The sequence below is a fragment of the Kryptolebias marmoratus genome, linkage group LG1, assembly GCF_001649575.2.
Source record: "Kryptolebias marmoratus isolate JLee-2015 linkage group LG1, ASM164957v2, whole genome shotgun sequence".
Taxonomy (NCBI): domain Eukaryota; kingdom Metazoa; phylum Chordata; class Actinopteri; order Cyprinodontiformes; family Rivulidae; genus Kryptolebias; species Kryptolebias marmoratus.
The window spans coordinates 26,058,701-26,076,245 of NC_051430.1; the positions used below are offsets into that span (position 1 = coordinate 26,058,701).

Below are 17,545 nucleotides of genomic sequence, written 5' to 3' on the forward strand. Positions count from 1 at the left end.
TTATAGTGTGCCATGTGCTTGTGTTTACTAATGTTACAGTTGTAATGTAAGGTTGGATAGGTACTTGACTGAGCCAATTTTTAAAATCAACAATAAAAAAATGCATGGAACTAAAAATTATAATTTTTATGAATTAGACAAACAAAATCTTCTTATAAGTATAGATTTTCTTCTACTGTGTTTGTTCTACTATGTTGGATAATCTTAATAAACTAAAACTGTTCAAATAAAGTGTTATAGTGACAAATTACCATGAATGTTTTTAGGATTAAAGGATTAACTTAGTGGGTCTGATACCATGATTGTATCTTTGTTGACCCAGTCTGAAATGTAAGTTTCTTAATTGATGGCTAAATACATAAAACGAGAAAAAAAAGTCAATGATTTCTCTTAATCAGCTCTGAGACTCCAGAAGCTCCAAACAAGTTACAGACTAAAGTAAACCCAACCAGCACATCTCCAAAGGCACTCACTGCTGCCAGAAGTGAATGTTTTTAACTGGGTTTGTAGGCTAAGCCACACCAAGCTCCCCAGGCTGTAAGAAATTTACTATCAGAAAGATGAACATCTGCCCGTGTTTCTTGTTTTCTAAGCTGTCAATTAACTACAAAAGAAAAAAAAAATCTTCCTTGTTAATTTCAAACTCTGTGAAGTATTTAAGGCATTGTTTTGCAAAACATTGTAGTCACTTAATTTACACTGTAAATGTATTTTTCATCATGTTTCGTAAACTTTTCTTCTCTTCAAATGTACAAAAAATTATTATTAGAGAAAAAAATTTTGAACATCTTTTACTTTTTATATCATACATGTTATACAAAACGTTTGTGAATGTGAAAGATTTGCAAAATTAAAATCACAAAGTCCTGACCTTTAGGAGGTTTTCTGTTCAAGAAAAACACTTTCTAAATTGTCTAAATCACCAGGGTTTGTAATCAGAGCTGCTCTAACTGAACCTGATGGTGTCACAATAACGTGCGTTTGCGTGCTGTTTAGTCAGATGTGCCCTAAAGATGGTATCTCACTGAGCTGTGACTGTTGGGAGACTAGCTGGTGACTCAAAATTGCTTGAAAAGAGATTAATTTTCAGCTGCAAACTCTCTGAAAGCTGAGTGTTTGTAACTAAATGAAGTGTGGTCATGTTTTTAGCAGCCAGGTTTTAAAAATCACAGCCTGTTTTCATGTGCATGGTTTGCAAAACTGCATACTTAGTTGTGCACATTATTTTGTTATCAATCGACTGCTTTGTTTCCACTTTGGCAGCTCTCCCAGCATTTATTATTTAATCTGTTGATGTACACTATAAAAAGGAAGAAAGTCAGATTTGGACTTATTTGGACCAGTTTTTCAATAATTATTATTTGTCATCAGAATTGATTTTAAACCTGTCAGAGCTGTTTCCTGTGCCTGTGTCAAAATACAACTCTAGAGCTTTTGTTATGAGTTGGAAATGCCTATGACAAAATTAGGATGGGTTTGATATGGATTACAAATCCCCACAACAACTTTGTGACTATTTCAAGAGAAAGGTTGTGTATTAAATGTTTTGAAAAGTCAAACATTAATACCATGTGCCTGTACAAGTCATGCAAGGAAGTTGAGAACCCTACAAAACTAAGAAAGTTTTCTGGAGACATTCAGGAGACTCCCTCATGAATACCAACCAGTTGCAGCGCAGTGAGATACTACTTAAAACAAAAAAGACCAGCTGCTTCACACACTGCCATTTCTGCCCAATTAGCTGGGCCTTTGGACTTGTGGACTTTACATCAAATCAGATTAAACTGACCTAAAAAGAAAACAAAAAAGAAGTTGAAATGTATTGAATTGAACTGGAATAAACAGAATGACACTTTGCATTTTAAAATGAATGGAATGGCTCTAGAATAAATTATTGGACAAAACAAGAAAAGAAAACTGTTTTTGAATTGGAGGACCAGTCTCTGGATCAGCCAATCAGCTTTCTTAATGTGTTTGTCTGTAACATGCCTACTGAGGTTTATAAAATGTTGATGGGAACTCGGTTAGTTTGCATCAGCCACTTTTATTTTGACCTAATTGAAGCCTGGCCATAATGGGATAAAAGACGTTAGATTAAGTCCAATCAGTATTTCTATACAAATTCCAAAAAAACAAAAAAGAGGTACATTTTCTTCTCTTTTTATCAATTCATCACTTATCCATTAAACATGATATTTTAAATTTATTGTATCCTTCATAAAGCCACATGTTCATTGAAGCCAAGAAGAATGATATGATCACTTGTATTAAAGCAGGTCAGCTGATATATGTTGACACAGGCTGATACTGTAAACATTTATACCACTTTATCTGTAACAGGGATGGCAGCTTAAGATCAGCATGGCTTAAAGGAAAACAAACTGAAAAGTTGTGAAAAAGGGTGAACTTCAGCAGCTGTTTCAATTGGTTGGTTTTGAGTGTTGGATAGCAGTGCTCTGATATGTGTACGTGTGTGTGTGGGTGTGTGTGTGTGTGCACCAGGAACAGTGTAAGATTGTTTCAGAGCCTAGTGGTTGGGACGGAGCTAACACCTGAATGAACCTGTCACTGCAGACACATTGCTTTTTCAGCTCCAGTGATTACACTGCACCAAAACACACTCAACAATTTTTGGATAGTTCTCTGTACATGTGTGTATGTGTGTGTATCGCCCTGTGCGCAGGGCAGAGAAAAGAGTGTGTTGCTCGTGCATTGCTTGGATGTGTGTGTCTACAGGAGTGGGAAAGACAGGAACAGAGAGCGAGAGTGACAGAGCATCATGTCTCAGTCTGTATGTGTCTAGACCTTTGCAGTGTTTGTGGTTTATCCGTGTAAAATATAAAATAGTGGAAGTGCTAATGTGTCCTCTGTGATTAAACAACAAAGAACTTGATGGTTACAAAGTATTTCTTGACTACTGCAAGAAAATATTGACTCTTGATGTTCAATAATAACAAAAAAATAAATAAAAACTCTTTACTTTTGGCAAAAAAAAAGAAATCCTTTTTCTTCATTTGGTCCTATAACCAACCATCATGATATGCTAATTAGGCTGAACTTTACACCCAGTAAAACTTGAATGTATATTTAATCAAATGTGGTCAGTATTTTAGCAACTCCTCTAGGTGGAAGTTTATTTTATTTTATTTTTTTAAATAAAATGACTGTCACTCCGTGTCCCCAGATGGTGAATACCATCTTGTTACTTTTCACTAACAACCATTAAGATGAGAAACAGAGCAGAGCAAAAACTGCAGGCTTTCAAAAGGAGAGCAGAAGTTGTCAATGTCAGGAACACTATGACTTTGTATGATTGTGGCATCACATAGTTATTTTTAAATTCGGACACTTTATTTGATCCTGAAGGTTTTGCTCATGTCTGATTGCATGTGTGTGTGGGGATTGTGTGTGTGTGTGTTTGGCATGGGGGGGTCTGCTTGTTGAGCCAAAATTTGGTGTGGTCACCCCTTTTACATATTCTGAGCACTACTAAATTGCAGTAATTAATCCTTGAATGGACCTCTAAAAGTAGTTCGGTTTTGGCACAAATCCAATTCAAGATGACCGCCACAGCCAGTTGACCTTAGTAAACACAAAAGTGGCTATAACAGTTTTACAGATATTGTGCCAAAATTGCATGTAGTTGTAACTGATAGTCACTCACGACACATACTCTTGAGTGGGACATCTTGTGATATTGAACGAGCTTCAGCATAACATTTCATTCTAAAACACTATAATGGAAGGCAGTGGGCAATATACCGTTTTAAACGAATGCATATTGTATATATAGACCTTTAATTTATTTTATATTTTAATGTTAAAACCAGCTGAAAGCAATCATCAAAGCTGTAATTGTTCATATTCTGATCTTCTATGTAAGAGTGTCACTAAAACAAGCCAGATTTATTTTTAAATAAGGACTACCTACTGGATTTCAGGTTAGATCTGAAAGACAGAAAGGAAGGTGGAAACAGGTGGTAAAGACAGATGACAGAGACTCAAGCATGATGGGACGTAAAACAGGTCAAGGGGAGCTGACATCCATCAGCTTTTCCTCCTTAATCTAGCTTTGTAACACATCGTTCACCTCATCTCTCCTGACAAAAATACAGTTTCTCTCTCACTGGCAGACAGAAGATATCACAGACCCTCAGCAATTGTCTATATCATGATCTTTAGCTCCCATATATTTTTGTGTGTCTGCTCATGTAGTCGAAAGCTTTGAAACATTTAAAATTAAATAATTAATTCAGATTTGAATGTGAGTGTGGGGGTGCATGTGTGTGTGCATTTTGTGCAGTGGACTAACAAGGTAGGAAACTTTTTTTTATAGTGCAGTCAGGCAACCGGCAACAGAATGATTTGTTGGTTATTGAACTGTATCTAGATTATTATCTTCCTTGTCGCTGTGAAACAGTTGGAGTGTGTTGAACTTTTTTCTCTCCAGTTCCACCCAGGAGACTATTTGTATTGCACTTACTGTGAACTGTAAGTGAGTATTTTTTGTTGCTATCTGGACTACAGAAAGTGTTCTGTCACATTTCAGATAGATATTTTTGCATCAGTGTTTTATTTGTTTTTCTTTTGTTTGTTTTTTTTAAGTGATATTAATACAAGTTCATTGCAGTGATTATTTACAATCCTTCAGTCCTTTTTAATTGTTTATAAGTTCACTCTAAAACTGACCACAGTTGTCACTGCTGCAGAAGAGGTTACAAATTTGTGTGGTGACAAATGATTGATGAGGCAGATAAATACAGATTGCCTAACAAGCAGAACAGCAAAGCAGGTAATGCCAATTTGCGAAGTTTAAAAGTCAATGTGTAACGGCAACCAAGGCTGTCAAACTGCCAGGCAAATTTTTCCTGCTTATGAATCAAAATATGAACAGAAATAGTTTGGATGAAACATTGTGACACAATATTTTAAGTTCACTAGGGTTCATCACATTTCTTTTCACTTAAGAAAACATCTGAAAGTAGCAAAAAAGTAACATGTATTTAGGAAATGTATTAATTTTATTTAAAAAATATAAAACCCTCAACCTGTTTGTATTAGAATTAACGGCTATAATCTCTGTACAAAGAGTGTAGTTTAAAAATGTGTTGCTTTTACAGTTTGAATATCCTCATAAATTGTTTTGCTTTTGTCCAATTTATTAAAAGCAGGGCATAAAAAATGCCTAATGGGTTCTAAGAATCCCATTTGTACCACACACCTGTACTTTATGAATCTAAAATTAATTCAAATGAGTGCAATCTGAGTTTCAATTTTTCCTTGAATAATTACAGAACAAATTACAGATTAGCCAGGTGGGAATTGCTTTGAACCAAAATAATGAATTCAGTGTTGTGAAAGAAATGTTCACTTGGATGTGAAAAACAACTGAAGCCAACCAATGTGTATTATTTTGTGAAATAAAAAAGCATGTTTCTATCCCTGTATGTAGTAACAAGCTCTCATTAATTTCTTGAGGCAAATGTGAAAAAAAGAATGTGTTTTTACTTTTTATGCTAAAAATAAAATAGATATGCTTACTTTCTTGTTTGCTCATATGCAAAGTTAGATAAGCAGAAGAATATAATTTGAATAATAAATGTTAAACATGAAACCACTGCTAGTTGTCAGAGGTAAGTTTTGAAAAGGCAGGTGAAAGAGCAAATGTCCAGAGGGTCATGAGTCAACTTTGTACAGCAATTTTAACAGCTCACGTTTAAACATATAAGAATAACTGTTTACAAAACAAATCTGTCTTTATTGAAATATTATAGTGATTCACAAACAAGAAAACAATCTGACACTTGACGATGTAGGTCATTGCCCCGCTGCCACAGCAGGACCTGAAGCAGACGCTGTTTTAAATGACATAGCTTTATTTATCTATTAGGAAGAATACATAAAAGCCACAGAATTTTAAGAAACTTGAGTGGTAGACTATGGGAAAAATTATATTTACAATTTCATTGTATATCTGGATCATTTTTTATTAAATTATGGGATAAGGTTGTGGTTAAAACATAGTTTCCAAGTTGTCCTTTTAACCTTGAGGTTAAGTTGGGGACTAAATAAGTGTTATGGTATTGTTAATCAGTTAGCCTCAGAGAGAAGTAAGATTTTAGATGCAGTGTATGTTATACAAAGACATTAGCTTCATCATAGTGCCGAAAATAAAATCCATTGTGACTATTCATCCTCATTGCTAAGGTCCTTATCATGTTCACAATATTTATTTGACTATTTATTTATTTTATTTATTTACTTTGAGACTACTAAGTAAGAAATTCTGTGGAGATAAAAAAAATCAGTTTGGTCTTTTGGCTTGAGAGCACATGCATTTATGTCAGACATGCTAAAAAATTAAAAGGTTTATCCTTATTTTAATCCGCTTTTAATTGTGGTTTTACATTAACAATATTTAAAGCATTCAGTGAAGACAATCAATAACTCTGACAATCCTTCTTTGTCTTTTTAGAATGGAGAGTCCCACATATGAGGTGATGCAGCTGGACTTTGAGGTGGATAACATGATTAAACTGGTGCCAACCCAGACTCTGCACTGGACAGTGGAATACCTGTCTAGTGTGCAGACATCTTTAAGACAAAAAGAGAAAGTCTCACATCTCTACATCAGCAATGCTGACATCCAGGGCATTGTACCGCTGGCTGAGGTAAGAGATGATTTTTTTAGATAAATACTGATGCATATCATGCAAATGACAGAAGTATTGGAAAGCAACCAATACTTGCAGCATTGTAGAAGGGAAGAAAATGGCTGTTACCTCTCTGCCACAATGGCTGAGGTTGTTGTAGGTCTATAGGCAGATGAAAGAAGCTGAGGAACAGCATGAAGTGATATTGGTTTTAATAGTATAGGAACACCACTACTGACTATGATGAAGTCAGTAGTGACTGTGATGGACTCACAACTATCATCACAAATGCAGCCTGTACTTATGGCCAGACCGGTTAATTACAGCTCACATGTACTCCACATGCACTGATCAGGTGCATCACACATACCTTTTCTATGTGTTGACGATGCATCTTTCCCCACTCTTCAAACATGTCTGGAATGCAACCTGTACTTGACAATTACTTTGTCAGGACTATTTTTCAAACTTTCTATCTGTTATCCCTGGACTCTGTGACCCTGCTTCAAGTTGTCAGTCCCTGTGACCCGTGTGTGTCAAGAACATTTATGGTGGGTTGTGAGCTAGCCTTAGAAAGCTTAGAAAGCGCTGCACAAATGACAGCAAATATTGTTGAATTTTTTTTTTTTAAGAGTCAAAGTTACACTGAATCTCCCTCGTTGCATACAGGCTCAACAAAGCCTGGACTTTCACATCGGTCCAATACTCTGGGCAGCAGTTTATATTGAATGAGAGAAATTTTCAGTGAAAAAGCTAATGTTTTCAATGCAAATGCTATTTTAAACGTTGCAGGTGCAGGAAGAGTGTTCACCTTGCTCGGCCAATCAATATTCCCTTTTGTCTGGACCAATTACATCCCCTTACATGACTCAGGTTTCCCTGTTAAAGTAAGAGAGCACCCACTCTAAAACAAGAACTAAAAACGACCCAATAAAAGCTGTTATAAGAACTGCAAATGACCACAGTTCCAGCAGTGCAAAAACAAAATGGAGAAAAACAAAGGCAGACTACTTTAAATGGTTATAAGGACTGCGGACAGGTCCCCTGTGGTCTCAAAGTGCCTATAGTTTACCCCCTCCTGTTGTGACAAGCCTTCTGAACACACACACACACACAAACAAACAAAGCAGGTTATGCCCTAAAAGGTTTACAAAATGACATGCAGCATAATGTGGATGCACAGCTATGCATACTGACAGTTTGACAAAGATTTAAACTTTAATTGCAGTCTTCCTGTACTTAATGCTTACTCTCCTTGATATACGTAATCTTGCATAAATCTGAGTCGGTTCCATTTAGCACATGCAAAAGTAGTTCAACTTGTTAAATTTCATCCGTTGTGAATTTGTACTTGCATTCAGAACCCTAAAAATCAACACTGTCTGTTTATCAGGCTGTGTTATTAGAATTTAATGTTTTTTAAAATGTATTTTCATTCTAACCTAATGGAATCAAAACAAGATTACTAAAAGGACAAAAATGTGTAACACTGGTGTGAAGAATGAATGAGAAACACATTTTCACTATATTCAATATTAAACTACAAGAAACCTGACAAACATGAAGCATTTTGACTCTTTAGGCTTTAACTTGCTTTCCATTTAAAACCCCCAGCTTTTATTGTTTTACTTACTATATGAGTGAATCTGTTTTAAATTTGAAACTTTAAGCCAAATCCTAATGTAACATCTAGATTTCATTAAATGTGACACTTCAGGTTTAGAATAAAGGAAAGACATAACTTGTGATCTCTGTGGATGTCTGAAGCATCTAATACTATAAAATACCATCTATAAATCTTACTTTCACAACCCATGACTAAAAGTTTCTCTTTAGCTTGAGCAACTAAGGTCCTCAGGCTAAAACCGAGATGCTCCTAGTTCCATTACCACTGAGGTAGAGCTAATCTGGCCTGATAGCCCTCCTTCAAACAGCAAAGCCCTAGTGACAAAACCCACTTTTTCTTAATGTTTCTGCACCCCTCTCCCTTTTGCTATTTTCAGAATGCAAAAAAAAACCAAACTTGAAACCATCATTTTAAATCGCAGTGGTGGAAGAATTGAGGTAATTTCACTCATTTCACAGGAAAAATTAAAATACAAATACTCTCCAACAAATTGCTTTTGGCACCACATTAACTGCTTAATTCTTTCACTATGACTTAAGGACCAGAAAAGAAATCCTCAAGTCATTGGAGTTTGAAAGAGGCAAAGATTTGCTGCTTCCTAAAGAGAACATTTGTGCAGAATCTAACACAAACAGAATAGTTTGTTTCATATCAATTCCAGGTTTGTGTTTCATTTGATCCTGGAATGCTCAAATATGAACAAAATGAAAGTAATAAAAGTCTAATTTGAAGTATAAGTTGCTTCATTTTGGGTTTTATCAGCATTTTCTTTAATAAATAAGTAATTTCTTCAAAGCAGATGATTTGCTATTTTCACCAGTAGCATGATAAAAGCAGATTTCTCACAAGTACCTATAAAAAAAGGCATTTATATAGACAAGCTATACTGACTATACTGTTTTTCCTACAACATAAATACACACACACACACAAGCAAACACATTTATTCTTGTATACACATTTCTACACATCCAATTTTTTTTGTCTCCCTTCATCTCTCTTCTGCCTCTCTCCTTAGGTAAAAGCATCAAAATGGCTGCTATTACAAGCCATTTGGGCTTTCCTGATTTGTTTACTAGAGCTCCTGACCAGGTGTTGATTATTGGTTGGTTGTTTAAGGTGTCTGTCACTGAGAGGGGTCATTCTGAAAGGTCACCAAGATGAAAGCTTCATTTTTCTCTAGGTCTTTGAAAGAAGGAAGAGCAAAGGGATAGAATTAAGAGCCGAAGGCGTATCTTCAAAGAGAGCTGGATGCGAGAGCTTTCACAGAGTTTTACATCGTTCAGTTTAAACAATTTCACATCTGAGGATCAGACTTTGTAAAATAGCAGAAATACAACTATTGTAAATTGTGGAATCTTTCTCCGAGCTGTTTAAAACTGCCTGAAAGCTTGGTGTCTCACATAATTGCATCAGGTGTGCTTTCAGTGGATTTTGAAAGACTCATCCTGTTTCATCTGTATTTATGATTCAACTCCACCTCAGCCATCAGTTGCCACATCACATGTCAAGAGTCAGCTCATCGGCAGAGCTGATGTGTTAGTACACAGTATAGGGGGCTATTTTGTTTACATAACAACTGGAATACTGTCAGTTATCACTGATCTAACATTTATTACCATGTTTTCATTAACATCTGGGTCTAGTAGCAGAGGTGGTAAAAAAAAAAACTCTGCAAGAATCAAGGGAATATTAGAAGTAATTTGACAAATAGATCAACAGACATTAACAGGTTGAATCTAATTACAAGAATGAATTTAAGGCTGTTAGGATTTGTCTTGTCAAGACACAGTTTTATTGCTTATGTCTGAATTCAAGTAACATTAGTTGTAATATGCAATTTCCCTAAACCCCCGATCAACATTACATTATTTTGTTGCACTACTCCATGCAAAATCATTTATGTCATTTCCTTTTTGAGCAACATATTGATCATAAAGGTTTATAGATTATTATCTGAAAACTGACAAATAAATGAAGATTCATTTAACTCCTATTACACAACTAAGCAGATAACAAATAAACAAATGTATCACGCTTAAAATATGGATGTACTTGTTATGCACTGCTTTCATAGTAAGTCACTGATAACAGTCAAAGGTCCTATCCTGCAAACTAGAACTAAACAAAATCCAATAACAGCAACCAAAACTGCATTTGGACTCTGCACGTTTCAGCACCAAGGACAGCTCTGCTGTGAACGATTAGTAAAAAAATATATTTATCCTTTAAATTTTTCTGTATTTAAATCTGTAATTTTATTGGCTTTACTGGAAGCTGATCCGTGTGGTACAACTGATTGTTGACATGGGAGAAATTACCCGAAAAAGAGAAACAGAACAACCTGTTAGGTTCACCTGTGGGAAAACAAACCAAAAACAAAAGTCAGAAATTGACTTGTTATGCTTCCCCTGGTCTTAGAGGTATTTTAGTATCTGATAAATTGGATCAGTAATAATGTTGTTTTATGTTTCCTCCAAGTGTTGTTGCACACCTTTTTTCCTGAGATGAGTTAGTTTTCTTCCCTTTGAGAGCGAAAAAAGAAATAAAAGCAGATTTTCTTTTTTGCTTTTGTAAAAATTGATTTGATTGGAAGACAAACAACAGCAGCAGCAACTACATATAACATTTCTGACAGGCTTTATTTTCATCTTGGATTTCAGCCTTGTGGCAGTATTGTGGTCTTTTATATTGACGTTTTACATGTACACAATCATTTATATACATTTATTTATCTCATATGGAGAAAAGGAAATAAAAACAAGATAATCTGTAGTTTTTTATTCATTTGCCTGTTGTGTCACCTAGATTTAAAAACTTTTCATTTTTTCCTCATTCCTCAAAAAGCTCCTTACAACATTTAAACACCCCTCACTCTCCTCATGTCTCTATACTCCTTCACCTCAATTCTCTTCTTTTTTATTCCCATCCTTCCTTCTGCTACTCTTCCCCCGTCTCATCTTCATCCTGTCTCCGACCCTCTTTATTTCTCCAAAGAGTTTCACCTCTCTCTGCGGCTTTGCTGTGTAATTAATTCTTAATTAGAACACTTGTTTATCTTTGTTGCTTAAAGATGCCTGTGCGTATGTGTGCATGTGCAGACCTCTTAGCAGAGCAGTTATGCTAAGTGGCTTCTTAATTTGCCTCCCCTGATTTGTTCTGCGTAAAAGGAAGTTAGTGGTACAAAAAAGAAACTGAAAAATCAATAATCTGTTGATGAAACCACACAAACACGCATGCACAGTTTTCAAGCTCAATTATAGATTTAACATTTTCACTGTCTGGATGTTCATTAAAAGTAGCCTTTCTGTTGCTTTTCCCCCCTCTTTTTGCCTTTGCATCTTCATCTATTGTTTTCTAAACATCTTTATTTTCTGTGGGGGTTTGTCTTCCAGCAGAGGTCTAAATGGCTGTTTGCTAATTTACACTGACATTCAGGAAGACACTGCAGAATCAATCACATGCACTCTGCAGGATTTGTCTATTTGTTTACCTGTAGCAAGTTAAGTGTAGCTTTCCCTGGCTTTGTTATGAAGAAAAAATAACTTTTAAATTCTTTTTGAAGAGTTTTCTTTACTTTTTTGTAATAAATAGGGTTATTTGCATTTAGACTAACATTCAGAGGACAAATCAGTACATCTTAAACTTAGACAAATGCACTTTACAACCCTTCTCAACATGCCAAAAAATTTTAGTTTTCATTTAATTTAAGTAAAATAAAGGCATTCCTTGATGGAATGTATATCACCCACTGGCCTTCATGCCAGAGTTTTAAATTATATTATATTATATTATATTATATTATATTATATTATATTATATTATATTATATTATATTATATTATAATATAATATAAAATTATAAAATTTTATATTATATTATTTTGAGAAGAAACAGACTAATAGCTGTTTTTGGTCAAACCTTATAAATGACATTATGTCCTATATGTGGGATATAGCCTTTTTACTGTTGGCTAAGGTGGCCATCTTTGACAGGGTTTACTTTAGATATTAATGAGTTGTAGATGTGCATGCCGTGATTACTTTCTATTCAGTGGTTTATAAGATATTTTGCTAACAGACAGACAGTGTTAATTTTAGGAGTAAATGTTAAAGTCTTCAGTAAAAATAATACACAATTTGTAGTGCTCAAAGTATGTGTTGGCAATGATGCTCAGAACCCATACTTTGGGTTGCTTGTTCACTCCAGTCAGACAATAGGAACAGGAAAAAGGGATGGAAAGTGTAAAATTGTGGACCAAATCTGAAGAACAAACTCCTTCTTGCTCAGTTGCATAATCTCATTTGGGAAATGCTGAGTCCAACCACAGCATCTTTACGGGCCACTTAAGCTGCTGTTTCAGAACAGTTGGGGGTGTGGTGCTGTTCTCAAGTATATATTACCAGCAGCTTGAAGGTCTGTTACAGAAGTGTTAGTTTGGGGTTATGACTAACCACTCCAAAACCCAATATTTTACAACTTTAGGACACATAATGAATGATTTATACAGGAAAAAGAAGAAATCAGAACACAAGGTGAAGAGTGTGTATTTAAGAAGAAACGGTACAGAATTAATCTGTCTGTAATATTCTAACACATAAGGGGTTTTGACAGACAAAATCAGGGAAAAAAGGCATAGAGAAGGAAAAGTAATAAAATGACTAAGGCAGAAGTGGCACAAGAAGGAAAACACAAACGAGATAAACTGACTGAGATAGGCGCAAACTAGCGGGGGGTGAGGACAGGGGAGTAGTTTTGTGGAAAGTAAATGATAAAGCAAAAGAGAAGGGCCCAGTGGAGGTGTAAGAGCATCATGTAACAGAACTTTTGGAAGTCCACTAAAACAAACAAGAGGAGAGAGACACAGAGAAACAGAAACCGTGAGAGAGGAGATGGGAGCAGGGCAGTTCTAATGCAATTAGGGGTCTTTAAATTGAAAGTACAATTCTTCCTAGGATCTTTGCAGGAGTGTGTTGTGTGTGTCCATGGGGGGTGGGGTGCATGTGTGTGTATGTGTGTGTGTGGTTGGGTGGATTGTTAGCTTTCATATCTTCCAAATGTCTTCATCCTTCCTCCCCCTTTGCTCCAGCTCTTCATTCCTCCTTCTCTGTTTGACTCCTCAAAATTACCCTCTCATTTTGCAGTGCCCTCCCCCCATTTAATTTCTGCTTCGTTGCCTCTACCCATTTTCTTTCCCTCTTTGACTCTTCACTAGACCTATCCGTCTATTTTTATCTCTCCCTTCTCCTCCATCTCTCTGTTTTTTTTTCATTTAATTAATTTGTGAAGAGGAAAGCCAAATGTCAGCTATTTCATATTTGCATTTGTTTGTATTTTGCTGATGCTCCTCTCCATTTCAGCTCACTATAGATGACACAGTACAGTACTTTTCATCTTTCAGATCAATAAATATAAAACGCTAAACAAAAACCTACAATCTAATAAAAAACATTTAGTACATATTTTAAAAAGGGCATTTTATTACTTTATTACTCTTTTTCATTTACTCATTTTCATTTCCTAGAAATATCCTGTTTTATAAGAAAATTAGCACACAGATATATATATTATAACAGCAGATGGATTCACAAACTCTAACCTTCTACATATATTTTGTCTTAACAGCTGTAGCAAGTGACTGGCTCTAATTACTCGTCTGAATTACATCTGTAAACTTTTCCTGACTCTGTTTCCGAGAAGACTGTAGGGTTCCTCAACACTTAGATCCTAGTGAAACTGGTGTTTGTTTGCATGTGTGTTTTCAACCTTTGATTTGTGTGCTTGCAGTGGAGCAAAAAGGACAAAGGTTAGGTTTGTGCTAATAGGTCCAGAAACACACTGATTGACTTTCAGATATCCCATAAGCTTGTTAGTATTTCATTAGGAGGTGTGATTAGTGTCATGTCAGACAGGCAGGAGGGACACTGAGAGATGGCCTGAAATTGGTCAGAGGTGAAGAGAGTAAAAACACACTGAAGTCACTGAAGGCAGGTGGAGAATAGAAGAGCAAGAACTGACAGAATTTAGAGGTTTTATTTTTGAATTTTCTATCATTTATGAAACAGACATTTAATATAGTTTATATTTGCTACATGTTAAACCTCAGCCTCTCAGAACCTTGCGCTGAATTTTGAAACTGGAAACAATGTCTTTTAATGAAGTAAAACAGGGCAGTGGATTTGTACAAAACTTTAATTTTTGTCGCACAAGTGTGTCCATCTGACTTAATACAGGCTTAAATTGTTTGATTACTTTTGCTTTTAATTCTGGTTTCAGCATCTAAAACACATTAATAAGTGTAGGCATTACACAAAACTTAAGGTTTAAATGAACAAGTCAGTTTGATAAAGTTTGAAAACTTTTTGTGTCACATAGTCTTGAGTGCTAACAATCATGATAACTACTTGTTAAAAACTTTAGCAGGAAAAGCAGCAGGCAATATGCATCTGTTCATGAAGTGCTAGTTTATCTATTTATTTACTTACTCTTGCTGTTTTTGCTAATTATAAAACATTATTTGAGCAACAGTGACCACAAATTTGTATATATCCAAACTTCTAAGTTATTAGTAATGATGGCATTAAGTGTGAATACTTGTGTCTGTGTGTTAGAAATGTACTTGTGTTTGTCCATTTATTTATTTTGCACAGTTTAAAAAAAAGATATTTAAAAAAATGGCTACTTCCATTTTTGAGCTGTTGATGTGGTAAAATTTGAAATTTAATTTTTATAAAAATGATGTCCAGTGAGTTTGTTTTTATTAAGTGACATCATTTAGGTTTAAACTTGTTTCTGCTGCAGTTTTACTGTGATTTTAAGACATACTAATGAAAAGCAGTTCAGTGGTAATGGTTATTCCGTCAGCACATTTTTGGCATCATTTCCAAAGCAGCTATGAAGAAGGTTATCACACTGATGCTATAGAGAGATACCTGATAAAATCACAGTCTCACAGTGTTGTTCACCCACCAGCTGAGGATTTATCACCTTGATGTTTCAACTGGTCACGTTACATCACACAATATGTTGATGGATTCATTAGATGGTCAACAATGTGTTTCAGATCCTTCACACTTAGCCTTGATTCTAAACTCCAGCTCAAATTAAAGCATGAGTACAAATCTGCTCAGCAAAACAAACTCACAGAACTGTTCATAGAAGCTCTGTTAGTGTGCAGTGCTACGTGGATTTTGAATATCTTTAAAAAAATAAAATAAAAATGAAATTCTGAGTGTTTATTTTGAACCAACACAATTAATGAAGTAGTTGAAAACAAATTTCTTTTACAATCACATATGTACATCTGACATCCATTCCATTGATTTTTTATTTTATTTTAACAGATTGCCTACATTTGAGAGGTAATTGGTCAAAAACAAGTGGAAAACCTGAGAATGAAGATTAAACTGAAAGGACTAAAACCAATCATAATGATTCAAAAACCAAGAAATGTTCATGTTGTTCAAACTAAGTTGACTACAGGACATAAAACAGGCAAAGCCAAAGTATGAGGAAGATTACAAATAAAAAAGCTGGAAAACTGAACTATAAAATGTGCAATTTAGACAAAGCAAACTGTAGAGTATGAATACAAGAGAACCGAGGACAAACTTCAAACAGCAGCGAGCCGATTTGATAAAATTGTACCAACATAAAAACAGACAAGAATAATAAAATAAAACCTGAATTACAAACAATAGACCAAATGGACCATCAAATTAAATAATAATTAACTTAATGTTTTATTTTTATTTTTAACTTATTATTTCTTAGCTTACAGTTTTCTAGTGTACTTTTTCAGTCATTTTTAATCCCAAATGTAGAATTCTACCTGTTATCCCTTTTAATAATTTTGCCTCAAGATCAAAATCATTGTTCTGATGATTTTTGACTCCTTTGAAAGCGTAGATTACAAAAGTCTTGAAATAAATCCCACTGAGACAAAGGAAATATTGCTTATACGCTGTTTATGCATAATTAGACTGGAGTCTTATAAATTACAAGAAACGTTTCAGTTTGGCCAGCATTTTGTCTAAAGTAATTACTCTGTCTAACATAGATTTGATTTTCAATCACACAACAGAGACACACACATACCCACACACACATTCACAGTCAAGTACAGACAAGTGGCTTAGACACACACTCAAACGTGTACAAGCCTTAACATGACTGCATCACGACCAAATAAATGATGCCACACTCCTAAAAGTCTGTCTGTAATTAACATTGTCATACTGATAATAGCCATTTATCCCTGACATATCACACACACACACCAACATCTACACACATATTTTTAAACTTCTGTCTTGTCTAGGCAGTTTGTCCAGGTGTCTTCACCCTCATCTATTACTATTTCTTTCTCTCATCACTTTTTTCTTGTTTCCATTACTTTCTCCTAGTATTCAAACCTCTATCTTTGTTGTTTTCATCTTTTCCCTTAACTTTCAATCATCTTCTTCCAAGTATTTGTTTTTTCTGTATATTTCTTATGACTTATTCTGTCTGTCAATTCTCACTTCCTTTACAAAATCAAAATCATATTATACTCCTGATCAAATCCTTTTTTCCCCTTTACTTTCATTGCCTTGCTGCAATCTGCCTCATTTTACGAGTCTCTTTATGGGTTGTTGTTTATACTGCAGCAGAAGATGTTGCCATCAGAAACACAACAAATGCAGATTCAGCAACTTCATCTTAGCAAAAAGAAATCTGGGTGGCTGACAGACTCAGAATAAGCCGTTCCCAGGAAGTACTGGTGAGTTTGAACGAGACAAAGAAAAATAACCTGTAGAAATCTGGACATCTGTGCAGGAACACTGATTTCAGGAGTGAGTCCATGAATAAATGTGTATTGTTGGGACAGAAAGGAAGGTGATTTGGTGAGTGCAGGATTACAGCAGACTTTTAATGATTGTTTAGAACTGAGACATAACAGGAAAATTGAGAATCAGGTCAGTGCTTCACTTCATAGAATTAATTATTTTGTATTTGTAGTGGTAATAGTAGTAGTAGTAGTAGTCAACAGACACAAAACACTGAGGACACTTACACATTTTAAATACAAGCAGACACAGTAGTGCATACTGAATATGTAGTCACTGTCTGCTACAGGTGCTGGTCATAAAATTAGAATATCATGAAAAAGTAGATTGATTTCAGTAATTCCATTTAAAAAGTGAAACTTGTATATTATATTCATACATTACATACAAACTCATATATTTCAAATGTTTATTTCGTTTAATTTTGATGATTACA

At 35.0% G+C, this 17,545-nt stretch overlaps 1 protein-coding gene across 1 annotated transcript in view; it reads left to right on the plus strand.

Annotated features, from left to right (window-relative positions):
• The window catches only part of si:dkey-215k6.1 (transmembrane protein 132C), a 203,626-nt gene that overhangs the window by 140,610 nt on the left and 45,471 nt on the right, over positions 1–17,545 (plus strand). The window contains exon 5 of the mRNA XM_017412446.3: positions 6,476–6,671. Coding sequence (XP_017267935.1) covers positions 6,476–6,671 — 196 coding nt within the window. The remainder of the gene's footprint in view (positions 1–6,475; positions 6,672–17,545) is intronic.